The 27,787-nt window shown below is 48.9% G+C and overlaps 2 protein-coding genes across 3 annotated transcripts; both read left to right on the top strand.

The window, feature by feature from the left end:
• The first annotated feature begins 2,077 nt into the window (after positions 1 to 2,077).
• On the top strand, positions 2,078 to 11,631 carry LOC135907331 (neprilysin-1-like). Its single transcript, XM_065439010.2, has 3 exons — positions 2,078 to 2,654; positions 7,589 to 8,287; positions 9,779 to 11,631. The coding sequence occupies exons 1-3, from the start codon at positions 2,268 to 2,270 to the stop codon at positions 10,751 to 10,753; spliced, it is 2,061 nt and encodes a 686-aa protein (XP_065295082.1). The 5' UTR covers positions 2,078 to 2,267; the 3' UTR covers positions 10,754 to 11,631.
• Positions 11,632 to 15,162: 3,531 nt separating this feature from the next.
• On the top strand, positions 15,163 to 26,813 carry LOC135907332 (endothelin-converting enzyme homolog). Of its 2 annotated transcripts, XM_065439011.1 has the most exons (3): positions 15,568 to 15,705; positions 21,861 to 22,559; positions 24,972 to 26,813. In XM_065439011.1, exons 2-3 carry the CDS (start codon positions 22,086 to 22,088, stop codon positions 25,938 to 25,940), a joined length of 1,443 nt encoding a protein of 480 aa, XP_065295083.1. In that variant the 5' UTR covers positions 15,568 to 15,705; positions 21,861 to 22,085; the 3' UTR covers positions 25,941 to 26,813. The 2 variants fall into 2 exon arrangements, with proteins under 2 accessions (XP_070384206.1, XP_065295083.1); XM_070528105.1 differs by lacking the exon at positions 21,861 to 22,559 and having other exon boundaries at positions 15,163 to 15,705.
• Positions 26,814 to 27,787: the final 974 nt, after the last annotated feature.

The following is a 27,787-nucleotide window of genomic DNA, read 5'->3' as shown; positions in this document are numbered from 1 at the left end:
CCGAATCTGAGAGAAAGAAACGCTTTCCGCTAGCATAACGTTGTCGCGTTTCTGTCTAGCCGGTTATGTTTCTTGGTGCAGATTCGTCTTTTACGACAAAGGCAGTTCTAAGTTTCTTCAATGATGTTGTGCTACAAATTATTAACCCAATAAATTCGTAGCATACCCTCTTTCAAGAGGATGCTGCTGTGACAGATTTTTGTAGAACACATGCCTCCAGGCCCTTGAGTTTCAAGGGCTTTGTTGAGGCAGCTAGTGCTTCTCACAACTTTTCAGCACTATGTATTCTAGGTTATGATATAATCCATCATTAATGTCACACTTGCTTTCATAGCACACTTCCCTGGTGATTGCCATACTTTTTATTCGTGTACACTTACGCCCTTCGACTGTCTTTAAGGCCTTTACACAGCCACGTCATGTCCCTCTCTTACTTATTCGCTACATTGCCAACTTATTAACACTAACTTGGCGCTCGGTCATACTATGCCCTCACGCCATAAAACAACAAATTCATCATCATCAGGCCTAGATTTGTCGCTGCTTTGCCACACATATTTGCAGGTGTCTATAAATTTATTGCAGTGTCCGCTTCGGATGGATGGACGTTATGGGCGTCCCCTTTGGAAAGGGGATGTAGGTTGCGCCACCAAGCTCTTGCTATTATACTGCCTAATGTCCTACTTAGGTGAAAAAAAGAAGAAAAAGAAAAAAGAAAATGCTCGATGAATTCCCATAACCAAAGTTTCTGACCCCCTATTGTGAAGTTTGTTTTTGTACGTCTCCGTTTTTTGTCGTTTCCCTACTTCCACGAATCTTCCAATCGCATTCTACTAATCTGTATTGCGGACATGTTTACTTTCCTCTTGCTCTTGCTTTACCCAAGGGCTTCAAGGAGTCCATTGGTGCCCAAATCGGCCGCTGGGCAGATATCTTCACATTCTAATAAAACATGCTCCCGGGTTTCCCTAGCTTTAACGCAGCAAGCACATGCTTCTTCTTCATTCTTATATCTCGCTTTATAGGTGGGTGTTCTAAGGCATCCCGATCTCGCTTCGAAAAGTAATGAGCTTCCCTTTGAGTTTATACCATAAATTGTTTCATTCTGCACAAGTGGTTCGCTCTAGCGGTGCGGCCGCGAAGTCCACGCGTGGAGCGTGTCTTAATGTATATTCAAAGAAGATTTTTTTGGCGGAATCAAACACTGACGCGTGTTTGATGCTGAAGAGCGGCGCGTACACACATTTACATACCCAGCGACGCAAGGTGGAACGACGTTTGATTTAAAACGCTGTTCCCTCAGCACAGCAGTCCGATTCTCTTTCTGTTCACAAGACCATGGACTGCCGAGTGACCCAAGTGGACGTGAAAAGTTCAGATATGGACCGACAGACATACCGCAAACTGCATTTCAAAATAATGTTATTCGCATTGTCGATTGATTTTATTGAAAACATGGTGAGCAGAAGGCAGTCGCAGGAAAGGGGAATGCAGGGGGAGGTGAACATGTACCCAATAGATCGGCCATTAGCTACACCCAAGTAGGATCATGTGACAAAGTGTTAAGGTTAGGGAGTAATATGTCGTCATCCTTGGTTTCGTATAATTCCTTGTTTCTTCTGTATTCAAATGTCTAACACGGCAGTATGAGGAGTTGCTGATTTGCAGTATATAGGGATTGACAGACTGTGTGTCTATTATAGGGGCAGCTTAGTTATTGCCCTGATTCAGCTTACATTGAGCTGTGCATTAGGCGCGGGCCGGTGGACCTGCTGATTGGTACCTTATTAATAAAGGTGTCCTGAAATAGATCTAGCCTCCACTCCTTAAAGGCGTATCTAGAAGTTATACGTTTGACATTCTCTCGTTGGAAATACTTCATGTAGTTCCATACTCTCGCCATCTCCATTCGAGGGCCCACTGTGAAATTTATGTCAGGGTGCGATCCAAAGTGATTAACTCCGGAGGGTGAGGTTGTAGATGCTTTAGTAATTCTCTAAAGAGATTTCCATCTTCGCAACCCTAGAGGAAAAAGACAATTTTTGAACACGCGAACGCACTCACACCACCCGGTTCGTGCCCCACCCCCCACAGTAGGTTTGTGCACTTATTTGAGGCATCATCATCATCATCATAATCATGATCACGCGCTCAGCGGCGGCACGAGCAGACGAAGAAGTCCACAAGCGAAGGGCAGCCTCGCGTTTCTTCGACGCTCAACGCTCAACGACTGCTGTAACAGCGCCGTCTCCATCAGCTTCAGCAGAATGTCCGCCGCCCCGAACGTTGCGGTTGTGCTGCTCATCGGCATATTGTACTGCGGTGGGCGGCTCCTGGTGGACAGACTAGCCTCGCTTGCTTACCCGTGGTGCGATCACCCGCTCATGTGCTACGACTACGCCGAGGAGCTGGCCGCCAGCGTGGACAAAAGCGTAGACCCGTGCGACAACCTGTACGAACACGTGTGCGCACGCTGGCCCCGACGGTATCCTGCCTTTAATAACAGTTTCGCGTTCCTCCAAGTGAGAACGCTGACCTTGCTGCACCAGCTCGAGCATCCTGGCTATGAACATGAGTCGCTGGCTGTCAGGCGGATCGTAACCGGATATCAGGCCTGCGTCTTGGCTTTCACGGAGCATCGTGAGGATATCCAGGTAAGACATCCCTGAAATGAAAGGAGGAAAAAAAAAACTTATAGGTGTCTGGTTTAGCTTCACCGTGATACTTCCCAATGTTTTGCAATCGCTATACTTCGACACACATTCAGAATGCTCCAAAACAGGGGAGCCCATTAGCACTTTTCTACTCTCCGCTTATGCCGTTTCCTAAATAAGGTGCTATGCAGCACCCCGTTCATACGGATGCTACAGGGCCGCAGTGGGTGGAGACTGCGTTGCTGTAAATTCTCTGACAGACATTCGATACCGACCGTTCCGTTGTCTCTACCATATTACTGCGCGAAAACAACTGCGCGTAACTCTGACTGACAGCTGCAATGCAAAGCAAACAAGAACAAGACTGTAAGGTTCACTGCATGAAATAGCGAGTAAAGGAAGCCGAAATAGCAGGTAGATGTGTCGCTGTTCACGGTAGCGCTTACATCAGGCGGTGTGACAGTTTTGTGGCCCGCGGAACCAGAGAAAAAGCTGAATTTTCGAACAACGTGATCATCAAGTTTCGTCTTTCGTGCCTGCATTGGCGTACGCGAAAATAGCGTTGTGAGGTTTAAGTGGATGGGTGCACAAAGTGCTCTGAAATTTAGGGTTTTTCTCAGATGTTGGGCACTCCGTAAATTCTGATGCCATTTGCACGTGCTGTTCTTGCTCATAAGAGGCCTCGTTTTGAAGAAGAGGTCTTCTTAGCTGACTTTAGATTGATTTGACGTATCTGGGATCTGCGTGTTTTGTAACTTATAGAAAACGATGCCGAAACCATCGGCGATGATTGTAAATGTAAGCAAATAGCTTGAACGAACGAACAAGCGAGCGGATTCTCGGCCGGCGCATTGTCCACGATGGGCTGGCCATCGTGCGATGAACGAGCGAGCGAACCAGAGAGTTACCGCCTCCCCCACCCCCCCCCCCCCCGTGCTTCGCCTTGGCACTGCCGGCGACTCGCTTGACCGAAAGAACGCGTCCTCTCCCTCGCCTTTCCGCAGCGAACGAGCGAGCGAGCTAATCAAACGACAGTGCACCCCTTCACATTCCTACCCCGGTCGTCTCTGCAACTCGGTTGCCCGAGTGCAAGTGCTCGTTGCGTCTGCACGTTTCCTCGCTTTCCGCAAGTCCGACCATTGTCGTACCTGCGACCTACCACGGAAGCGGCCGAAAGAGCCAAAGAAAGCGAGTTGCGTTAATAGCTGTCGGTTAGGGGACTTCTAGATGTTGCATGGACATGAAAATGATAATACATGCATCGTCTTTCTTATTAACCACGCAGTAACAGTCGGCAACTAAGGGTATATTACCACGGTCACCGTTTCGCCCGAGAGAGGAAGCATTGATTGCGATAGCAAATAATTAGACAGCTATACGAAGTAAGCCTAGTCGTTTTATTATCTGCTTAAACTGCTGGAAAGATTCGCTTGCTTGCTAAATTACCAAGCCCGTTCACGCGCGCACTGACAAACGCTAACACAATGCACGCGAAGCCATTAGCCTCTTCGCGTAGCCTTGCTTTCAAACCCACTGCAGGTTGCCCTAAGGGCGTGCGTGGCCGTGCCCAGCAGCAGCAGCAGTGAGTGTTAAACACAGCCGCGCTAATCTGTCCTCTCGTGCCCCACGCTCCCTTCCTAGTGCTACCACGCAGAAATCTTTCTGCTCCCCCCCCCCGAAAGTTATCAGGGCTAAGCCTCTCCTTGAATGGCTCCGCGTCATGATGTGATTTGACGTCTCTCTTCCCACAGCCACCTTACCATCGACCTCAGCAAGTGCAACCAAAGCAGCGTGTTTTGCGAGCGTTCTGGCGCAGCGTTGAGCCTGTCCAGTATTGCGGTAATCGTAGTCGAGATGGGCGTTTTGACGGATGGGTGGACGCGTAAAAGTGAGCGGCCTGCAGGGCGCAGCCACCTTGTGGTGCGGAGCTCAGCCAGCAAAACACACAGCTATGATTGCTGTGTGTTTTGTGTGCTGTGTGTGACTATCCCAGTGCATGTTGATGATAGTGTGAATATCGTCCTTTGCAATAGAAAAATGCCAACTTGTTACTTTTTTTCTTCGCTCTCTTCATTTTCCTGTTCCATATGTCTAGCACCAGAGCATATATTATTCTTGTCCTACATGAGTGTTTGCGGAAATACGCCCACCTGCTTGGTCTGTATAGACTGCAGTATGTACAAATAAAATAATAAACAATCAAGTGTAAAACATTTAAAACTGTTAGAAAGACAACGCGTTTATGACTACGCTGGGGCCGAAAATTTACGCTAGCTGCAAAGTTGAATGCATTCTGTCACCGCTATATAATCCCTGTGTTTGTCTGGTTGATTAGTGTTACACAAGGTGGCAGCTCACTGCAGGCCACTCTAGAGTTACTGTATATTTCTATGCGGCTCCAAGGTGTCTCGCTGTCCTCCTCGCCCACCGCTCGGTACAGGGTGGAGACAACCGCGTCGGCTGCTATAGCGCCAACTAGGGTGCCTAGAAGTCCTCCTCGTCCGCCGCTGCGGAGCCGCGGAGGACGAGGACATCGAGGCACTCTAGCGTCCGCCCATCCCACACCCACTCCGAAGGGCGCGTTACCGGCGCGCGTGTGCATGAACGATTTGTAGGCAGCACGGGGGCGTTATGTGGCCCAAAATAGGTAATATTTTTTTATGGATTGCAGTAATACAGCACTATTAAGCTGCCTCACGCTGGCATGCAACGCTCTAGTCTGAAATCGTTCTGAAACGCGTTACGGCCGTTTGTTGGCGATAGTTCTTTTACTTTCAAACGGGAACTAGGTTGCATGACATCCTGCAGTGCAAAAAACTGCGAAAACTGGTGCACAACGATGGCGAAGCCCATACTTCGTGTAAATGTTAGGTGCAGTGTATATAGTGCCTGTTTGCGCCTGTTCAGCGTCTGCAGATGTCTGTATACCGTGGAGCTTCTCTTTGTACACCCTGCATTAGCACTTTCTCACCCTGGGAGTTCCATTATTTCTTCTTGAATCGCGCTGTCGCCAAATGCTTCTTCTGCGCAGCGCACACACTCTTAGATAAAATTTAGCAACTGCGAGAAGGTAGGTAGTAACTGCAGTGGTTACTTCCTTTCTTGGACCGTTACTAACATTTTCCTACCTGTTTACTACTTAATACAAAACTGTGGTTTCTACTTAGTTTGGCCAGGTTAATAACTGGAAACATCCCGAAGTATTACCCGTTAGTGGAAGCTGGCGATGAAAATGTCTGCTTGATCAGGTACAGAACCACACATTCTTTCTTGAAATTAACCAGCCGCAGTGTCTAAGCGCCTTTTCAGGTCAGAAACTCTTTACTGCGGAACTCTCATATGGTGCATAGCATTCTTTGTATTAATTACTTATGACGCCATTGTACCCTTGAAACAAGCAATGCCATATATTAAGAGGGGAGCAACTCCAAGGAATACCACGCGCGGGATGACGAACTCCCCAGTGAGCTCTTCTTTAACACCAATCTTGTGTTGATAAAAAGAAATGTAGTGTATTTTTTCTCGCACAATTTCCCGACACGCTCTCCTGTGCTCCAAGGCCTCCTCTTCAGAACATTCTCCCTATTGTCGCTTGCGTTTTCCATGCGTTCCTTCAAGCGTTCACGTCTCGACACGCGAGGTGTGCGTGACAATGGCGGTATTGACGGTAATGTGTCCACCCTGTACGGAGCGGTGGGAAACGAGGGCATCGAGGCACCCTAGGCCTCTCCTGTCTGCGCCTACGCCCATTCGGCAAAACGCCCAGCCCGCCTGCGTTTTGCCGGTATACCGGACACGTGAAAACTCTATTGTGGGAGCAATCCTCGGGTGTGAAGTTACGGCCACAAACACGTAGATCCTGCCGCCGACCTGCCGACAGCCCGCTTCCGTACAGCCACTCCGCTTGCCTGCTGCATTGCGGACACGATGTTGCAGCTTGACATGATGCCAATCGTTAAAGTTGTAGCCCACAGCGCAAGGATCGCGACTCGTGGTCCTCGGGACACCTCGAGTCCAACGCGGATCACGCAGCTCGCATGAACACGGAGTATGTCACAGAAGAAGATGTTACTGAGTGCCGGAAGTGCTTGGGCGTAGTCATCAATTTCTTGCTGTGCATTCTCTTTTCGTTACTTTCTTTATGGAAAAAAAATTAACAAACATTCTCACTATTGCGAACAAGATTTTTCACCATAAGAATGGAAAAATAATTGATGGCGTAAAGTGGGCAGCGAATCCTATAGCTAGTCTGACTGACGTCACACGCGCCTTCTACGTAGATAGTGGCGAGGTGGCTGAAAACTTAGGGGAGCGGCGCCAATGTGATCGGTAGTGATGCATATATTTAAATATATTATTTTAATTTACACGCCTTACGCGTTGCGCCTAAATTGTCACTTAATGACCCGAAATACTTAACCAAATTACTCAGTGTGTTTGTAAAATGTCAAGATATTACCTGCGTGGTGTGTGAGCTTTAAAGCTGTGTTTTGCGTCTGTGAGTGCGAGTGTCATCCAGCAACACGTAATCACGGCGCGGGTGTCCATTATTGTCATGCTCAACTGCCACGGCAAAAACATAGGAGCGCGTCTGCGTCACTAAAGTAGTTATAAATGTTTGGTAGGACTTGTTCGGGTGGCTCGTCGTTTTATACCGACGGCTCGTCGCAAAGCAAGTACAAAGCTCGCGTTCATTTGCTCCGTCGAGCTGCTGATAGGGACACAAAGTGATATGGCACACCAAAGTGGCTGCACTTCGGATTCAAAATGTGACGTCAGAGTCTCTCCTATTTGATTCTTTCTTCTATTATCACGGGTGGGTATTTTTAATCGGTAGGCTCCTCCACCCCCCTCCCACCACAGTACGGTATTTCTCGCCGCGCAGTTCAGAGCTACGAGACGTTAAATCACACAATTTAATGTTCTTCACGCAGATCCTCTTCGACCTGCTTAGTAAGTTCAACGTTACGTGGCCGTCTTGGACGCTTCCGAAGCACTTCGACGTAATGGAGTACCTGCTGGGCCTGTCGCTGGACTACAACCTGGAGACGCCCCTTTTACTGGAGTTGGAGCCTTACTTGAGGACGGACAGGCGGTACGGCCTCTCTCTGAGCGTTGTCCTACCCTCCAAGTCCGCCGCGGATATATACGGGCCGAAAATGGTTACCAAGTGCATGCCGTCGGTGGTGCCATCGATCGGGCACGATTCTGCGTTACGCTTCGGCGAGAAAATTTCCCAAGTCTACGCTGACATGTTAGTGAGCCGAGAACACTTCTCCGAGGCCAAACTTGCGCTGTCATACACCACGATCGGAGAACTGGCTCACAACCTCAGCCTGCATGTGGCAGACGGCGCCTTGCTGGGCGCCATCAACAAACATCTTCCGCGAGACATGCAAGTGGACAAGGACGAGGAGGTGCTCGTGTTGAACAACACGTGCCTGGTACTGAACGATATGCTGACAAATGCCAGTCGGTCGCGCTATGTGGATCTTGTTCTGTACAGTGGCTGGAACATGGTCATCACGTACAACTATGGAATGTCGTCATCGATGCTACGCTGCATGCATCCGGTTGCGACCGTGCTGTATTCTGTCATGGCAGCGGTGACATGCCTTGACGCTATGAATAAGGTGCGATCCTACGATTCATTTGTGCTGCAGGTGCTAAAGCTATGCGCTTCGGTTGAGACATATTTGTTTGCGATAGGAAGTTATAGTTCACGTTCGTCATGGTTTGTAGAGGTGTTGACTGGCTGAGGATTATTATCCGGTCTATAAGGCAATGCTTCGTGTGTGCATTGATTCGTGTGGTCTTGTCTGTAGCCTCTTGTATGACTAATTTTGTCTCTCCCGCGTGGAACATAACTTCTGGCCTCCGTTTGATTGTCCTACATTCTGCCTTCGTTAAGCATTGACCATTTTTAATCCTGGGCTGGTTGTGCTTTAGAGCATACGTCGAGACATTAGGATAACTTTATAACATTTTATGCTTTGCACCATGCTGACTACTCTTAAATAGTGACAGCGAGAACTGTTTCGGGAAAGTAGTACTAGTCTCACAGTATTTTCTAAGTAAATGTGACCCGCCGTGGTTGCTCAGTGGCTATGGCTGTTAGGCTGCTGAGCACGAGGTCGCGGGATCGAATGCCGGCCACGGCGGCCGCATTCCAATGGGGACGAAATGCGAAAATGCCCGTGTACTTAGATTTAGGTGCACGTTAAAGAACCCCAGGTGGTCGGACTTTCAGGAGTCGTCCACTACGACGTGCCTCAATCAGGAAGTGGTTTTGGCACGTAAAACCCCATACATAAAGAAAAAATTCAATAAATGTGACTACCTTGCCATCCGACTGCATTTATGTATCTGCAACACGAGTGCCGGGATAATTTGCGAAGCATTGCAAGTTAGTTCACTGAATACTGCTATTGATATGATATACTTATTTCTGCCGAAACCTCCGAAGAGGCGAATCTGTACTATTTCACAAAGGCGGCTTTATTCGGTGGAGCAAAACCGCAGCCAAACAGTCTCTCTCTCTCTCTCTCTCTCTCTCTCTCTCTCTCTCTCTCTATATATATATATATATATATATATATATATATATATATATATATATATATATATATATATATTAAAAAAAGAGAGCAGCCCACGCACTGGCCGAAACAAAGGTCAGCGTCCTCTTCCCCTAAAAACGTACAAGTCTTCTTTGTGTCGCGAATGATTCATAATGAAGAAAGGGTAATAAAAATGGTTGAATTTAGCCGATGCACTTCACAAACGTGGCAAGATTCATCCTATGCAGAAAGCACCGCTGCTTTGCTGGATTAACAGACACCCACTTGCCTGTTCGGTTTGGTGTACGTGAATACTCATATTTGGGGCAGAAAGGGCGACTAGTTGGTAAGCTCTTAGGTTTTTTTCTTTGGCGCATTAAATCATGAGCTCTGGGCAAAATTAGCTGTACGGAGTCGCCAACTGGCAGCTAAACTTTTTGACAGACAGATGCACATTTCCCTAACATCAGTTCTCCTCATAAAAGGCATTTTGGTACTGTTTCCACGCAGAACCCTTGAGCGCGGCACGTGCCAGCTCGATCTCACGACGTCATTGATTCGCAGGTGGCCGGCTACGCCCTCGCCCGCTTTTTCGTTGACAGAGCGGTACAGTCACGTGCTGTGCTTGACGTCACGGACACGTGGAACGCCATGCGCAACGCCACGCGGCGCAACTTCCCCACCCTGTCGTGGATGGACCAGTCCACCGCCGCGGGCGCCATCAAGCACGTAGATGACCTCGCTTCCATCATAGCGTTTCCGGCGCATCTGAACAGCAGCCAGGCACTGGACGCCTTCTACGACTACCTGGAGGCGGACCAGTCGCAGCCCTTCTTCCGCTGGTTCATCAAGTCGTGGAAGCGGCGGTCGGACAAGCTCAAGCGCTTCATCCGCGAGGACCCGAGCGTGCAGGTGCATCGCGAGGACATGCCGTTGAGATTGAGCTCGGTGGAGGTGAACGCCTTCTACTTGCGTCTCTACCACATCATGGCCATCCTGCCCGCCATCATGGCGCCGCCATTCGTTGCCCCAGGCTTGGCGCCGGCGGTGAACTACGGCGCCATCGGCAAGATCTTGGGTCACGAGCTGTCCCATGCATTCGACCCGCGTTTCAGTAATCAGACAAGGACGGGTCACTTCGGAACCTGGTGGTCGCAGACCTCGTACGACAACTTTGAACAGAGGCTGCAGTGCGTCCGTTCTCAGCTGGCCAACTACACCGGCAGCGAGAGCCACGGCTCCAACGCGCTGTCGGAGACGTTCGCGGACACTGCCGGCACCGAGAAGGCCCGCCTTGCGTACGATTCACTGCCCAAGCAGCCGGGTATGCTCGGCTACTCTCAGGAGCAGCTCTTTTTCGTCGCAGGCTGCTTCGAGTACTGTGCCCAGTATCCGTACTCGTGGGAGGCGTCGGAAGAGTACCCAGCATTCGCCCTGCGTTGCAATTTACCCGTTTCCAATGAGAAGGAATTCGCGGCAGCGTTCAAGTGTCCCACCGGAGCAGCGCTGAACCCGCCGAAGCGGTGTACGTTCCATTAACGTCACAGTGAAACATCCTTTGGCAGCCGTATGCCTGCTGGCATTCAGGATTTTCTGCTCGGTATCACGATTTCTCAGAGAGTGCTTCCTAGAATGAAAACTCCGCTCTATTTTTGACATTTTTGAAACATTATTGCATGAACGTTTCGCTGCAGTGTGACTAGCCCATTTCTTTGTCATTTTTTACTATCTGAATTTTTCTTTGTCTTTATCGCCTTGTTCGTTTTAGTTTTATTTGTCTTCATTAGCACCTGCCCGTTGTACTCAAGGGTCATGTTTTCGTTTTCGGCGCAGTGTGGGAATCTTTCCTGTCGGTCCTTTAATTGCCTCACCATTCTTATTTTTTTAATATGTGCTCAATTATACCTTAGCATTAGGCCAAGTAGTTAGGTTCAGCCTTCCGGTATTAGATGCACAAAACAAATATTATTCCCTGGCAGATGTCGCAGACTTAAAACGTGTCATTGGAGCAAGTCTTCAGGGAAAGGTGAACGCCTCTAATACGGATCTTGCAGTGTCAATGCTATAATTTCTGGACTCTGGAAGTATCCAACGTACCGCTGCCACTTTTTTATGCCTCCTTTAGGACCCTTATTCTATAGGCAAGTGTTTAAAAATGCTGTGGAAATATTCGCTTGAGGCAAGGCCACACACTGAGAGAAGTAGAAACGTGCGCTTTTTCATGTGTGGACGTTCTTGATTTTATTGCTGTAGCATTCCGCCTTTTTATTTTCTTGTGCTGCCTGCTTTCGCACTGCGCTAAAAGCTTTTTAAAAGGGTGCTATGGCTTTCAGTTTCCGATTTGTGTGCGTGAGCTAATGTGTGTGCGAGGCCTGCGAAATTCTTGGGTCATCATTAAGTATTCATCACTTCTCGAGGGCAGCATCTCCTTCCTAGGACCTACCGGTCACTCAGTGACTGCTGGGAGGAAAGGCCTGTGGGAGCGTTGTGCTGTGATAGGTTTCTGTGATAGAGAACTGTGTGAGAACAATGAACATTCTCACCATATTGTCACACACAACTAAAGCAATGATAGAAAGTGATTATTGAACCTGTACAAGAGCCTCGTACGATCACGTTTAGATTACGGCGCCGTGGTGTATCAATCTGCTGCGCCAACCGGGTTAAAGACGCCGGATCCGACTCATCATTTAGGCATACAAACGGCCTGAGGCGCCTTCAGGACACGTCCTGTACAAAGTCTTTACGTGGGATCGAATGAATGGGGTGTTAAGTTGCAGGCGTCATACTCGAGCTTCACTCATTTTCTGAAAGTGCATTAGAACCCTTAACACCTCTGTTACATGACCGTAAAGACCACCACAACTGCCGCATAGTTTCGTAATCGACCTACAGCAAGAGAGCCCTTCTCACCGCGTGTCAGAAAGTCAAGCAATGAAATGGGGGTACCATTGCTCGAAGATCGCCCAATGCCACCAGCATAGCTACCACCTCCGTGGCAGTGGCGGGTGGTGGAATGTGATACATCGTTTATCAATTTCACGAACCGCGCTCCACCGACACGCATTTACAGGCGATTTTTAGAACTTCAGTCAAAGTATTCTGGTCCCGAATTTTACACGGATGCTTTAAATTCGAATGCTGGCGTATCTTACGCAGCTGTCGGTCCCTCTTTCTCCGAGTCCGGCGTTCGGCACCCTCAAAGAAGTATCTTTGCGGCAGAAAACTATGCAGTACTCTCTACGGTAAAACACATCAGGGAATTCAAACTACAAAATGCAATAATATTCACCTACTTCTTAAGTGTTGTAAAAGCTTCACAGTCTTTACAAACGCACAAGGCTTCTGTTTTTATTGAACTTTACTCGTTGTTGTACACTATTTATTAATCTCATCAACATGCGATAGTATGCTGGGCTCCTGGACAAAGAAAAACAGAGGGTAATATTCTTGCCGACGAAATGGCTCCATCAGTAAATAGAAAAGAAGGTAATTCCTTCATAGCTGTCCCTTTCATGAAGTTAAAGCCCTGCCTTCGCAGCAAACTGAAGGGCCAGTAGCAATCTACGTGGGACACTGAAACACAGGGTAAACTTCATGTCGTGAAGCCAAACTATGAACCTCGCCACATCTAACGAAAACGAGACAAACTGAGGTAATTTTCTGCCGACTGAGGATAAGGCACACCTTTGTACCCATAATTGTCTACTGATTGGAAATGAACCTCCAACCTGTGGTAGATGCGGTGAGAGGTTGGTCGTCCTCCACGTCCTGCTGGAGTGTCGGGAAGCCGAATCTGAGAGAAAGAAACGCTTTTCGCTAGCATAACGCTGTCGTGTTTCTCTCTAGCCGGTTATGTTTCTTGGTGCAGAATCGTCTTTTACTACAAACGCAGTTCTAAGTTTCTTCGATGATGTTATGCTACAAATTATTAACCCAATAAATTCGTAGCATACCTTTTTTCAAGAGGATGCTGCTGTGACAGATTTTTGTAGAACACATGCCTCCAGGCCCTTGAGTTTCAAGGGCTTTGTTAAGGCAGCTAGTGCTTCTCACAAATTTTCAGCACTATATATTCTAGGTTATCATACAATCCATAATTAATATCACGCTTGCTTTCATAGCACACTTCCTTGGTGATTGCCATACTTTTAATTCACGTACACTTACGCACTTCGACTGTCTTTAAGGCCTTTACACAGCCACGTCATGTCCCTCTCTTACTTATTCGCTACATTGCCAACTTATTAACACTAACTTGGCGCTCGGTCATACTATGCCCTCACGCCATAAAACAACAAATTCATCATCATCAGGCCTAGATTTGTCGCTGCTTTGCCACACATATTTGCAGGTGTCTATAAATATATTGCAGTGTCCGCTTCGGATGGATGGATGGATGGACGTTATGGGCGTCCCCTTTGGAAAGGGGATGTAGGTTGCGCCACCAAGCTCTTGCTATTATACTGCCTAATGTCCTACTTAGGTGAAAAAAAAGAAGAAAAAGAAAAAAGAAAATGCTCGATGAATTCCCATAACCAAAGTTTCTGACCCCCTATTGTGAAGTTTGTTTTTGTACGTCTCCGTTTTTTGTCGTTTCCCTACTTCCACGAATCTTCGAATCGCATTCTACTAATCTGTATTGCGGACATGTTTACTTTCCTCTTGCTCTTGCTCTTGCTTTACCCAAGGGCTTCAAGGAGTCCATTGGTGCCCAAATCGGCCGCTGGGCAGATATCTTCACATTCTAATAAAACATGCTCCCGGGTTTCCCTAGCTTTAACGCAGCAAGCACATGCTTCTTCTTCATTCTTATATCTCGCTTTATAGGTGGTTGTTCTAAGGCATCCCGATCTCGCTTCGAAAAGTAATGAGCTTCCCTTTAAGTTTATACCATAAATTGTTTCATTCTGCACAGGTGGTTCGCTCTAGCGGTGCGGCCGCGAAGTCCACGCGTGGAGCGTGTCTTAATGTATATTCAAAGAAGATTTTTTTGGCGGAATCAAACACTAACGCGTGTTTGATGCTGAAGAGCGGCGCGTACACACATTTACATACCCAGCGACGCAAGGTGGAACGACGTTTGATTTAAAACGCTGTTCCCTCAGCACAGCAGTCCGATTCTCTTTCTGTTCACAAGACCATGGACTGCCGAGTGACCCAAATGGACGTGAAAAGTTCAGATATGGACCGACAGACATACCGCTAACTGCATTTCAAAATAATGTTATTCGCATTGTCGATTGATTTTATTGAAAACATGGGGAGCAGAAGGCAGTCGCAGGAGAGGGGAATGCAGGGGGAGGTGAACATGTACCCAATAGATCGGCCATTAGCTACACCCAAGCAGGATCATGTGACAAAGTGTTAAGGTTAGGGACGCAGTAATATGTCGCATATATATACGCAGTAATATGTCGTCATCCTAGGTTTCGCATAATTCCTTGTTGTTTCTTATGTATTCAAATGTCTAACACGGCAGTATGAGGGTTTGCCTATTTGCAGTATATAGGGATTGACAGACTGTGTGTCTATTATAGGGGCAGCTTAGTTATTGCCCTGATTCAGCTTACATTGAGCTGTGCATTAGGCGCGGGCCGGTGGACCTGCTGATTGGTACCTTATTAATAAAGGTGTCCTGAAATAGATCTAGCCTGCACTCCTTAAAGGCGTATCTAGAAGTTATACGTTTGACATTCTCTCGTTGGAAATACTTCATGTAGTTCCATACTCTCGCCATCTCCATTCGAGGGCCCACTGTGAAATGTATGTCAGGCTGCGATCCAAAGTGATTAACTCCAGAGGGTGAGGTTGTAGATGCTTTAGTAATTCTCTAAAAGTATTTCCATCTTCGCAACCCTAGAGGAAAAAGACAATTTTTGAACACGCGAACGCACTCACACCACCCGGTCCGTGCCCCACCCCCCACAGTGGCTTTGTGCACTTATTTGAGGCATCATCATCATCATCATCATGATCACGCGCTCAGCGGCGGCACGAGCAGACGAAGAAGTCCACAAGCGAAGGGCAGCCTCGCGTTTCTTCGACGCTCAACGCTCAACGACTGCTGTAACAGCGCCGTCTCCATCAGCTTCAGCAGAATGTCCGCCGCCCCGAACGTTGCGGTTGTGCTGCTCATCGGCATATTGTACTGCGGTGGGCGGCTCCTGGTGGACAGACTAGCCTCGCTTGCTTACCCGTGGTGCGATCACCCGCTCATGTGCTACGACTACGCCGAGGAGCTGGCCGCCAGCGTGGACAAAAGCGTAGACCCGTGCGACAACCTGTACGAACACGTGTGCGCACGCTGGCCCCGACGGTATCCTGCCTTTAATAACAGTTTCGCGTTCCTCCAAGTGAGAACGCTGACCTTCTTGCTGCACCAACTCGAGCATCCTGGCTTTGAACATGAGTCGCTGGCTGTCAGGCGGATCGTAACCGGATATCAGGCCTGCGTCTTGGCTTTCACGGAGCATCGTGAAGATATCCAGGTAAGATATCCCTGAAATGAAAAGAGGAAAAAAAACTTATAGGTGTCTGGTTTAGCTTCACCCTGATACTTCCCAATTTTTTGCAATCGCTATACTTCCACACATATTCAGAATGCTCCAATACAGGGGAGCCCATTAGCACTTTTCTACTCTCCGCTTATGCCATTTCCTAAATACGGTGCTATCCAGCACCCCGTTCATACGGATGCTACAGGGCCGCAGTGGGGGGAGACTGCGTTGCTGTAAATTCTCTGACAGACATTCAATACCGACCGTTCCGTTGTCTCTGCCATATTACTGCGCGAACACAACTGCGCGTAACTCCGACTGACAGCTGCAATGCAAAGCAAACAAGAACAAGACTGTAAGGTTCACTGCATGAAATAGCGAGTAAAGGAAGCCGAAATAGCAGGTAGATGTGTCGCTGTTCACGGTAGCGCTTAAATCAGGCGGTGTGACAGTTTTGTGGCCCGCGGAATCAGAGAAAAAGCTGAATTTTCGAACAACGTGATCATCTAGTTTCGTCTTTCGTGCCTGCATTGGCGTGCGCGAAAATAGCGTTATGAGGTTTAGGTGGATGGGTACACAAAGTGCACTGAAATTTAAGGCTTTCTCAGACGTTGGGCACTCCATAAATTCTGGTGCCATTTGCACGTGCTGTTCTTGCTCATAGGGGGCCTCGTTTTGAAGAAGAGGTCTTCTTAGCTGACTTTAGATTGATTTGACGTATCTGGGATCAGCGTGTTTTGTAATTTATAGAAAACGATGCAGAAGCCATCGACGATGATTGTAAATGTAAGCAAATAGCTTGAACGAACGAACAAGCGAGCGGATTCTCGGCCGGCGCATTGTCCACGATGGGCTGGCCATCGTGCGATGAACTAGCGAGCAAATCAGCGAGTGACCACCTCCCCCCCCCGTGGTGAGTCGCATCCTACAGGAGGCTGCCCCGCAGAGAAGGCACGCTGCGTAAATTGCGGTGGACGACACCCCTCGACAGAGCCGAGCTGTCCAGAGTGGCAACGCGAAAGGAAGGCGGCCGTGCTGTTGTGTTCGTCCGAGCGGCCCCTTTCGAGGAAGAAAGCGCTTGAGCTGGCCGGCGCCAAATCGCACGAGTCGCATTTAGCCACCCCTTCGACGAATGCTCGCGCCCCGCAGGGCCGATCCTACAGTGACGCCCTGCATGGCCGCAACACCCAGACGGCCGCTCCTGAGCCGTCACGTGGCCCACAAACCGCACCAAGCAGCGACCCCAGGGATGCACTCATAGTCGCTCTCGCGGCTGCACTCCGTGCCGTGCTGGACCAGTGCCCGGCCATCGACAGCAACGTCCGACAGAAGTGCGACGCGGCTATCGCCGCACAGGAAGCTCTGCTTCACCACGACTAGGAGCGTCACCGCGCCTTATAAGCGAATGTAAACAACCTGCCTACGCGCGCTGTCGGGGCAGCCGCCGCCGCGTCTATTTCACCCTTTCTATTCCCTATCCCTCTTGTGCAGTGCGGTTGAGGTGTCCTCATCTGAGAGACAGTTACTGCACTGCACTTTAACCCAATTATTTCCTTCCCAACAAGAACCCCTCTCTCCCCCCCCCCCCCGTGCTTCGTCTCCCCACTGCCGGCGACTCGCTTGCCCGAGAGAACGCGCCCTCTCCCTCGCCTTTCCGCAGCGAACGAACGAGCGAGCGAGCTAGTCAAACGACAGTGCACCCCTCCCCATTCCTACCCCGCTCCTCTCTGCAACTCGGTTGCCCGAGTGCAAGCGCTCCTTGCGCCTGCAGGTTTCCTCGCTTTCCGCAAGTCCCACCATTGTCATATCTCCGACCTACCACGGTAACGGCTGAAAAAGCCAGAGAAAGCGAGTCGCGTTAATAGCGGTTGGTTAAGTCCGATCCACACGACGGACCAAGTCCACGGGCCGATCGGTCACGTGATGCGACGTCACGGCCCGCAGCGGTCCGGTCCGGCGCAAAGCACATCCACACGGCGGACCGCCATGGCAGACGGCAGAGCGGACCAACCAGCTACACTCTCGGCCAGAGTGTTATCATTGTTATCATTCCGGCTCGAGTCCCACAAAGCCGGGAACTGCTCAACGAGGCATACAAGATGAAAAAAACCTCCTCGTCACTCCAAGAGGACACGGTGTTAACGACTGGCTTGACTGGCTTTTGCTGAGCCGAAAACTATATTGGATTTGGCTGAAGACACTCTGTTGCTGGACAACATTAGTTGGCTAAGCCAAAATCGCTGCTGTTTGCATGCGGTCCGCCGCCAATACGGAAGCGGGAAAAGCCTCGGCGATTTGTTAGACCGCGAGGGCCGCGGTCTTGCGCGGGCCAACGGCGGTACGCACGAACTGGTGACGTCCTATCACGTGATGCGCGGACCGCGGTCCAAAAGAGCAATTTGGTCCGTCGTGTGGATCGGCCTTTAGGGGACTTCTAGATGTTGCATGGACAGGAAAATGATAATATATGCATCGTCTTCCTTATTAAACACGCAGTAACAGTCGGCAACTAAGGGTATATTACCACCGTCACCGTTTCGCCCGAGAGAGGAAGCATTGATTGCGAAATCAAATAATTAGACAGCTATACGAAGTAAGCCTAGTCGTTTTATTATCTGCTTAAACTGCTGGAAAGATTCACTTGCTAGCTAAATTAACAAGCACGTTCACGCGCGCACTGACAAACGCTAACACAATGCACGCGAAGCCATTAGCCTCTTCGCGTAGCCTTGCTTTCAAACCCACTGCAGGTTGCCCTAAGGGCGTGCGTGGCCGTGCCCAGCAGCAGCAGCAGTGAGTGTTAAACACAGCCGCGCTAATCTGTCCTCTCGTGCCCCACGCTCCCTTCCTAGTGCTACCACGCACAAATCTTTCTGCTCCCCCCCCCCCCGAAAGTTATCAGGGCTAAGCCTCTCCTTGAATGGCTCCGCGTCATGATGTGATGTGACGTCTCTCTTCCCACAGCCACCTTACCATCGACCTCAGCAAGTGCAACCAAAGCAGCGTGTTTTGCGAGCGTTCTGTCGCAGCGCTGAGCCTGTCCAGTATTGCGGTAATCGTAGTCGAGATGGGCGTTTTGACGGATGGGCGGACGCGTAAAAGTGAGCGGCCTGCAGGGCGCAGCCACCTTGTGGTGCGGAGCTCAGCCAGCAAAACACACAGCTATGATTGCTGTGTGTTTTGTGTGCTGTGTGTGACTATCCCAGTGCATTTTGATGATAGTGTGAATATCGTCCTTTGCAATAGAAAAATGCCAACTTGTTACTTTTTTTCTTCGCTCTCTTCCTTTTCCTGTTCCATATGTCTAGCACCAGAGCATATATTATGCTTGTCCTACATGAGTGTTTGCGGAAATACGCCCACCTGCTTGGTCTGTATAGACTGCAATATGTACAAATAAAATAATAAACAATCAAGTGTAAAACATTTAAAACTGTTAGAAAGACAACGTGTTTATGACTACGCTGGGGCCGAAAATTTACGCTAGCTGCAAAGTTGAATGCATTCTGTCACCGCTATATTATCCCTGTGTTTGTCTGGTTGATTAGTGTTACACAAGGTGGCAGCTCACTGCAGGCCACTCTAGAGTTACAGTATATTTCTATGCGGCTCCAAGGTGTCTCGCTGTCCTCCTCGCCCACCGCTCGGTACAGGGTGGAGACAACCGCGTCGGCTGCTATAGCGCCGACTAGGGTGCCTAGAAGTCCTCCTCGTCCGCCGCTGCGGAGCCGCGGAGGACGAGGACATCGAGGGACTCTAGCGTCCGCCCATCCCACACCCACTCCGAAGGGCGCGTTACCGGCGCGCGTGTGCATGAACGATTTGTAGGCAGCACGGGGGCGTTATGTGGCCCACAATAGGTAATATTTTTTCATGGATTTCAGTAATACAGCACTATTAAGCTGCCTCACGCTGGCATGCAACGCTCTAGTCTGAAATCGTTCTGAAACGCGTTACGGCCGTTTGTTGGCGATAGTTCTTTTACTTTCAAACGGGAACTAGGTTGCATGACATCCTGCAGTGCAAAAAACTGCGAAAACTGGTGCACAACGATGGCGAAGCCCGTACTTCGTGTAAATGTTAGGTGCAGTGTATATAGTGCCTGTTTGCGCCTGTTCAGCGTCTGCAGATGTCTGTATACCGTGGAGCTTCTCTTTGTACACCCTGCATTAGCACTTTCTCACCCTGGGAGTTCCATTATTTCTTCTTGAATCGCGCTGTCGCCAAATGCTTCTTCTGCGCAGCGCACACACTCTTAGATAAAATTTAGTAACCTCGAGAAGGTAGGTAGTAACTGCAGTGGTTACTTCCTTTCTTGGGCCGTTACTAACATTTTCCTACCTGTTTACTACTTATTACAAAACGGTAGTTTCTACTTAGTGAGGCCAGGTTAGTAACTGGAAACCTCCCGAAGTATCACCCGTTAGTGGAACCTGACGATGAAAATGTCTACTTGATCAGGTACAGAACCACAAATTTTTTCTTAAAATTAACCAGCCGCAGTGTCTAAGCGCCTTTTCAGGTCAGAAACTCTTTACTGCGGAACTCTCATATGGTGCATAGCATGCTTTGTAATAATTACTTATGACGCCATTCTACCCTTGAAACTAACAATGGCATATTTTAAGACGGGAGAAACTCCAAGGAATACCACGTGCGCGATGACGAACTCCCCAGTGAGCTCTTCTTTAACACCAATCTTGTGTTGATAAAAAGAAATGTAGTGCTTTTTTTCTCGTACAATTTGCCGGCACGCTCTCCTGTGCTCCAAGGCCTCCTCTTCAGAACATTCTCCCTATTGTCGCTTGCGTTTTCCATGCGTTCCTTCAAGCGTTCACGTCTCGACACGCGAGCTGTGCGTGGCAATGGCGGTATTGGCGGTAATGTGTCCACCCTGTACGGAGCGGTGGGAAACGAGGGCATCGAGGCACCCTAGGCTGCTCTTGTCTGCGCCTACGCCCATTCGGCAAAACGCCCAGCCCGCCTGCGTTTTGCCGGTATACCGGACACGTGAAAACTCTATTGTGGGAGCAATCCTCGGGTGTGAAGTGACGGCCACAAACACGTAGATCCTGCCGCCGACCTGCCGACAGCCCGCTTTCGTACAGCCACTCCGCTTGCCTGCTGCATTGCGGACACGATGTTGCAGCTTGATATGATGCCAATCGTTAAAGTTGTAGCCCACAGCGCAAGGATCGCGACTCGTGGTCCTCGGGACACCTCGAGTCCAACGCTGATTACGCAGCTCGCATGAACACGGAGTATGTCACAGAAGAAGATGTTACTGAGTGCCGGAAGTGCTTGGGCGTAGTCATCAATTTCTTGCTGTGTATTCTCTTTTCGTTACTTTCTTTATGGAAAAAAAATTAACAAACATTCTCACTATTGCGAACAAGATTTTTTCACCATAAGAATGGAAAAATAATTGATGGCGTAAAGTGGGCAGCGAATCGTATAGCTAGTCTGACTGACGTTAGACGCGCCTTCTACGTAGATAGTGGCGAGGTGGCTGAAAACTTAGGGGAGCGGCGCCAATGTGATCGGTAGTGATGCACATATTTAAAGATATTATTTTAATTTACACGCCTTACGCGTTGCGCCTAAATATGTCACTTAATGACGCGAAATACCTAACCAAATTACTCAGTGTGTTTGTAAAATGTCAAGATATTACCTGCGTGGTGTGTGAGCTTTAAAGCTGTGTTTTGCGTCTGTGAGTGCGAGTGTCATCCAGCAACACGTAATCACGGCGCGGGTGTCCATCATTGTCATGCTCATCTGCCACGGAAAAAACATAGGAGCGCGTCTGCGCCACTAAAGTAGTTATAAATGTTTGGTAGGATTTGTTCGGGCGGCTCGTCGTTTTTTACCGACGGCTCGCCGCAAAGCAAGTGCAAAGCTCGCGTTCATTTGCTCCGTCGAGCTGCTGATAGAGACACAAAGAGATATGGCACACCAAGGTGGCTGCACTTCGGGCTTCAAAATGTGACGTCAGAGTCTCTCCTATTTGATTCTTTCTTCGATTATCACGGGTGGGTATTTTGTGTCCGTAGGCTCCTCCATCCCCCTCCCCCCACAGTACGGCATTCCTCGTAGCCAAGAGTAGAGTAACGGGACGTTAAATCGCGCAACTGTTCTTTACACAGGTCCTCTTCGACGTGCTAAAAAAGTTCAACGTCACGTGGCCGTCTTCGACGCTTCCGAAGCACTTCGACGTGATGGAGTAGCTGCTGGGCCTGTCGCTGGACTACAACCTGGAGACGCCCCTTTTACTGGAGTTGGAGCCTTACTTGAGGACGGACAGGCGGTACGGCCTCTCTCTGGGCGTTGTCCTACCCTCCAAGTCCGCCGCGGATAAATACGGGCCGCAAATGGTTACCAAGTGCATGCCGTCGGTGGTGCCATCGATCGGGCACGATTCTGCGTTACGCTTCGGCGAGAAAATTTCCCAAGTCTACGCTGACATGTTGGTGAGCCGAGAACACTTCTCCGAGGCCAAACTTGCGCTGTCATACACCACGATCGGAGAACTGGCTCACAACCTCAGCTTGCATGTGGCAGACGGCGCCTTGCTGGGTGCCATCAACAAACATCTTCCGCGAGACATGCAAGTGGACAAGGACGAGGAGGTGCTCGTGTTGAATAACACGTGCCTGGTACTGAACGATATGCTGACAAATGCCAGTCGGTCGCACTATGTGGATCTTGTTCTGTACAGTGGCTGGAACATGGTCATCACGTACAACTATGGAATGTCGTCATCGATGCTACGCTGCATGGATCCGGATGCGCTCGTGCTGTATTCTGTCGTGGCAGCGGTGACATGCCTCGATGCTATGAATAAGGTGCGATCCTACGATTCATTTGTGCTGCAGGTGCTAAAGCTATGCGCTTCGGTTGAGACATATTAACGCGATAGCGTTAAGGAGCTCGTGTCGCAGAAAAGCCGGTGTCGTCGGCGTTGGCGTTTGCGGCGTTGACCGTGATCGATAAATCACGGCAGGCGCTTCATAAATAAAAAGCAACTTCCAGGATTGGCCCGGTGGGAATCGAACCAGGGTCTCCGCAGTGTGAGACGGAGACGCTACCACTCAGCCACGAGTTCGATGCTTCCAAGCGGTGCAAACGCGCCTCTAGTGAATGCGGTGTTGCCTTCGAAACGAGCCGTAGAAAGTTATACTGCGGTGTATATCGGTAATTATGAACATGTAACGTACAGAAGTCACAATTACACGAGTTGCGAAGTGCGTTTCCGCTGCATTTCTTTTGCGCTTTCCGCACACGCAGAGCCATCTTGCGGCAAACACAGAAGACCCCCTCCTCTCAATGTACGGCGCTGCCCCGACAGGAGGCGCGCCGCGCGCGCATTGGGACCGCTGCCAGGCGCGTCGAGGGACTCCCTCTCCCCTGAAGACGCTTCGCCGTGCTCCCGGTTGCAGAATCAAGCGCCGCTCCTTTCTTTAGATTACTATCTATCTCTCTGCCCGTGCCGATCACGACGTTTGGCTGGCGTAGATCGTTTCCCCTCCGAGACACCGAGTTCTTTGGTTCGTTCCGTTCGCTCAGGCGCACGTTCCGTTGCCGCGCCGAACGCTGCGTTGCTCGACGCTCACCACGTGATAGGTGGGCGCTAAGTCCGATGCGGGGCGCATCGTAAGTGATCGCTGTGCCGTAGCGCATTGTCTTATACCCCTTGGCGGGTCGACGGGAACGCTGTCGCGTCCCACTCTTGAAGGCGAAGCTTAAGCGTCCTCCAATTTTTTGTTTGCGATAGGAAGTTATAGTTCACGTTCGTCATGGTTTGTAGAGGTGTTGACTGGCTGAGGATTATTATCCGGTCTATAAGGCAATGCTTCGTGTGTGCATTGATTCGTGTGGTCTTGTCTGTAGCCTCTTGTATGACTAATTTTGTCTCTCCCGCGTGGAACATAACTTCTGGCCTCCGTTTGATTGTCCTATATTCTACCTTTGTTAAGTATTGACCATTTTTAATCCTGTGCGGGTTGTGCTTTAGAGCATACGTCGAGACATTAGGATAACTTTATAACATTTTATGCTTTGCACCATGCTGACTACTCTTAAATAGTGACAGCGAGAACTATTTCGGGAAAGTAGTACTAGTCTCACAGTATTTTCTAAGTAAATGTGACCCGCCGTGGTTGCTCAGTGGCTATGGCTGTTAGGCTGCTGAGCACGAGGTCGCGGGATCGAATGCCGGCCGCGGCGGCCGCATTCCAATGGGGACGAAATGCGAAAACGCCCGTGTACTTAGATTTAAGTGCACGTTAAAGAACCCCAGGTGGTCGGACTTTCAGGAGTCCTCCACTACGACGTGCCTCAATCAGGAAGTGGTTTTGGCACGTAAAACCCCATACATAAAGAAGAAATTCAATAAATGTGACTACCTTGCCATCCGACTGCATTTATGTATCTGCAACACGAGTGCCGGGATAATTTGCGAAGCATTGCAAGTTAGTTCACTGAATACTGCTATTGATATGATATACTTATTTCTGCCGAAACCTCCGCAGAGGCGAATCTGTACTATTTCACAAAGGCGGCTTTATTCGGTGGAGCAAAACCGCAGCCAAACAGTCTCTCTCTCTCTCTCTCTCTCTCTCTCTCTCTCTCTCTATATATATATATATATATATATATATATATATATATATATATATATATATATATATATATATATATATATATATATATATATATATATATATATATATATATATATATATATATATATATATATATATATATATTAAAAAAAGAGAGCAGCCCACGCACTGGCCGAAACAAAGGTCAGCGTCCTCTTCCCCTAAAAACGTACAAGTCTTCTTTGTGACGCGAATGATTCATAATGAAGAAAAGGTAATAAAAATGGTTGAATTTAGCCGATGCACTTCACAAACGTGGCAAGATTCATCCTATGCAGAAAGCACCGCTGCTTTGCTGGATTAACAGACACCCACTTGCCTGTTCGGTTTGGTGTACGTGAATACTCATATTTGGGGCAGAAAGGGCGACTAGTTGGTAAGCTCTTAGGTTTTTTTCCTTGGCGCATTAAATCATGAGCTCTGGGCAAAATTAGCTGTACGGAGTCGCCAACTGGCAGCTAAACTTTTTGACAGACAGATGCACATTTCCCTAACATCAGTTCTCCTCATAAAAGGCATTTTGGTACTGTTTCCACGCAGAACCCTTGAGCGCGGCACGTGCCAGCTCGATCTCACGACGTCCTTGATTCGCAGGTGGCCGGCTACGCCCTCGCCCGCTTTTTCGTTGACAGAGCGGTACAGTCACGTGCTGTGCTTGACGTCACGGACGCGTGGAACGCCGTGCGCAACGCCACGCGGCGCAACTTCCCCACCCTGTCGTGGATGGACCAGTCCACTGCCGCGGGTGCCATCAACCACGTGGATAACCTCGTTTCCATCATAGCGCTTCCGGCGCATCTGAACAGCAGCCAGGCGCTGGACGCCTTCTACGACTACCTGGAGGCGGACCAGTCGCAGCTCTTCTTCCACTGGTTCATCAAGTCGCAGAAGCGGCGGTCGGACAAGCTCAAGCGCCTCATCCGCGAGGACCCGAACGTGCAGGTGCATCGCGAGGACATGCCGTTAAGCTCGTATGCCGTGAACGCCTTCTACTTGCCTCTCTACCACATCATGTCCATCCTGCCCGCCATCATGGCGCCGCCATTCGTTGCCCCAGGCTTGGCGCCGGCGGTGAACTACGGCGCCATCGGCAAGATCTTGGGTCACGAGCTGTCCCATGCATTCGACCCGCGTTTCAGTAATCAGACAAGGACGGGTCACTTCGGAACCTGGTGGTCGCAGACCTCGTACGACAACTTTAAACAGAGGCTGCAGTGCGTTCGTAATCAGCTGGCCAACTACACCGGCAGCGAGAGCCACGGCTCCAACGCGCTATCGGAGACCTTCGCGGACACTGCCGGCACCGAGAAGGCCCGCCTTGCGTACGATTCACTGCCGACGCAGCCGGGTATGCTCGGCTACTCGCAGGAGCAGCTCTTTTTCGTCGCAGGCTGCTTCGAGTTCTGTGCCAAGGATCCGTACTCGTGGGAGGCGTCGGAAAAGTACCCAGCACACGCCCTGCGTTGCAATTTACCCGTTTCCAATGAGAAGAAATTCGCGGCAGCGTTCAAGTGTCCCACCGGAGCAGTGCTGAACCCGCCGAAGCGGTGTACGTTCCATTAAGGTCACAGTGAAACATCCTTTGGCAGCCGTATGCCTGCTGGCATTCAGGATTTTCTGCTCGGTATCACGATTTCTCAGAGAGTGCTTCCTAGAATGCAAACTCCGCTCTATTTTTGACATTTTTGAAACATTATTGCATGAACGTTTCGCTGCAGTGTGACTAGCCCATTTCTTTGTCATTTTTTACTATCTGAATTTTTCTTTGTCTATATGGCCTTGTTCGCTTTAGTTTTATTTGTCTTCATTAACACCCGCCCGTTGTACTCAAGGGTCATGTTTTCGTTTTCGGCGCAGTGTGGGAATCTTTCCTTTCGGTCCTTTAATTGCCTCACTGTTCTTTCTTTAATATGTGCTGAGTTATACCTTAGCATTATGCCAAGTAGTTGTGTTCAGCCTTACGGTATTAGATGCACAAAACAAATATTATTCCCTGGCAGACGTCGCAGACTTAAAACGTGTCAGTGGAGCAAGTCTTCAGAAAAAGGCGAACGCCTCTAATACCGATCTTGCAGTGGCAATGCTATAATTTCTGGACTCTGGAAGTATCCAACGTACCGCTGCCACTTCTTTATGCCTCCTTTAGGACCCTTCTTCTATAGGCAAGTGTTTAAAAATGCTGTGGAAATATTCGCTTGAGGCAAGGCCACACACTGAGAGAAGTAGAAACGTGCGCTTTTTCATGTGTGGGCGTTCTTGATTTTATTGCTGTAGCATTCAGCCTTTTTATTTTCTTGTGCTGCCTGCTTTCGCACGGCGCTAAAGCTTTTTAAAAGGGTGCTGTGGCTTTCAGTTTCCGATTTGTGTGCGTGAGCTAATGTGTGTGCGAGGCCTGCGAAATTCTTGGGTCATCATTAAATATTCATCACTTCTCGAGGGCAGCATCTCCTTCCTAGGAGCTACTGGTCACTCAGTGACTGCTGGGAGGAAAGGCCTGTGGGAGCGTTGTGCTAAAAGAGGCACCGATAAAACAAAAAACGAACACAACCCGCCAGTTACTGACTGTCAGCGCACGTGCAATCGTCATCGAGATATTCCTTCGTTTTATACGTTCACAGTTGCAGTTAAGAGAACTGTGATAGATTTCTTTAGATAGAGTTAAACATTTGCTGTCTTTCTTTATGAATTTTTCTTGCCTTACAATTTTCGATAGTTTTGTGAAACATTTCAGACCATAAATCAATACCTTGCTTCCGAGAGCTACTAGAATTTGTTTCAGGTGCAGGACATTTGAATCAGTTTAGTTCAGTGGTTGACTCGTAAAGAATTTGAGTTCAGTTCAGTTTGTTTATTCAGACATACGTTGCCTGGGTTGAAAGGACTAAAAGGCAGATGAGCTCTTCCTGACTAAGGTCCCTCCACCCATACATTTTCTCAGAAGCAGTGAGAATAAAAAAAAGAAAAACAATGGCTTTGTACATTAAAGCGCCAGAAAAAGATTTTCATGAACAGAGGTAATATCGCGATTAGGCATTTTAAATTGACTAACGGAATCGCACAATAATGCAACAGCAACAACCCATAACAAGCACAAACGCTTGTTCGAACGCTTAGACGTGTTTGATAAGGAAGCTCGGAGCTGGCCCCGATCTAAATCATGCTCTTAATATGCTCATTGAAGATGATCATTTGTTTCCCAATGTGAATGACTTACTTTCTGTCCTTCTTTGTGGTTCGGTGTGAACTCCCCTTCCACTATACTGCCTAGAAGAGAGCTTGTCGAGCTTTTCCAGTACGTGACCCCTTTCATTATCACCAAACCTTGCATGAAAATTCCCCCTACCCTATTTCATAAGCCTCCTGAAAATTGTTTATTTAGCGACGCATATAGAATCTAACCTTCAATTTAT

The sequence above is a fragment of the Dermacentor albipictus genome, chromosome 10, assembly GCF_038994185.2.
Source record: "Dermacentor albipictus isolate Rhodes 1998 colony chromosome 10, USDA_Dalb.pri_finalv2, whole genome shotgun sequence".
Taxonomy (NCBI): domain Eukaryota; kingdom Metazoa; phylum Arthropoda; class Arachnida; order Ixodida; family Ixodidae; genus Dermacentor; species Dermacentor albipictus.
Note: the sequence above shows the minus strand (reverse complement) of the source record. Positions and strands in the feature narration are given on the sequence as shown.

What these genes read in the sequence shown, in the direction of transcription:
- LOC135907331 (XM_065439010.2), top strand. Translation starts at nt 2,268, where the DNA reads ATGTCCGCCGCCCCGAACGTTGCGGTTGTGCTGCTCATCGGCATATTG. An exon ending in AGCATCGTGAGGATATCCAG is followed by an intron (nt 2,655 to 7,588) that starts GTAAGACATCCC and finishes TTCTTCACGCAG; the next exon opens with ATCCTCTTCGACCTGCTTAG. An exon ending in GCCTTGACGCTATGAATAAG is followed by an intron (nt 8,288 to 9,778) that starts GTGCGATCCTAC and finishes ATTGATTCGCAG; the next exon opens with GTGGCCGGCTACGCCCTCGC.
- LOC135907332 (XM_065439011.1), top strand. Translation starts at nt 22,086, where the DNA reads ATGGTTACCAAGTGCATGCCGTCGGTGGTGCCATCGATCGGGCACGAT. An exon ending in GCCTCGATGCTATGAATAAG is followed by an intron (nt 22,560 to 24,971) that starts GTGCGATCCTAC and finishes CTTGATTCGCAG; the next exon opens with GTGGCCGGCTACGCCCTCGC.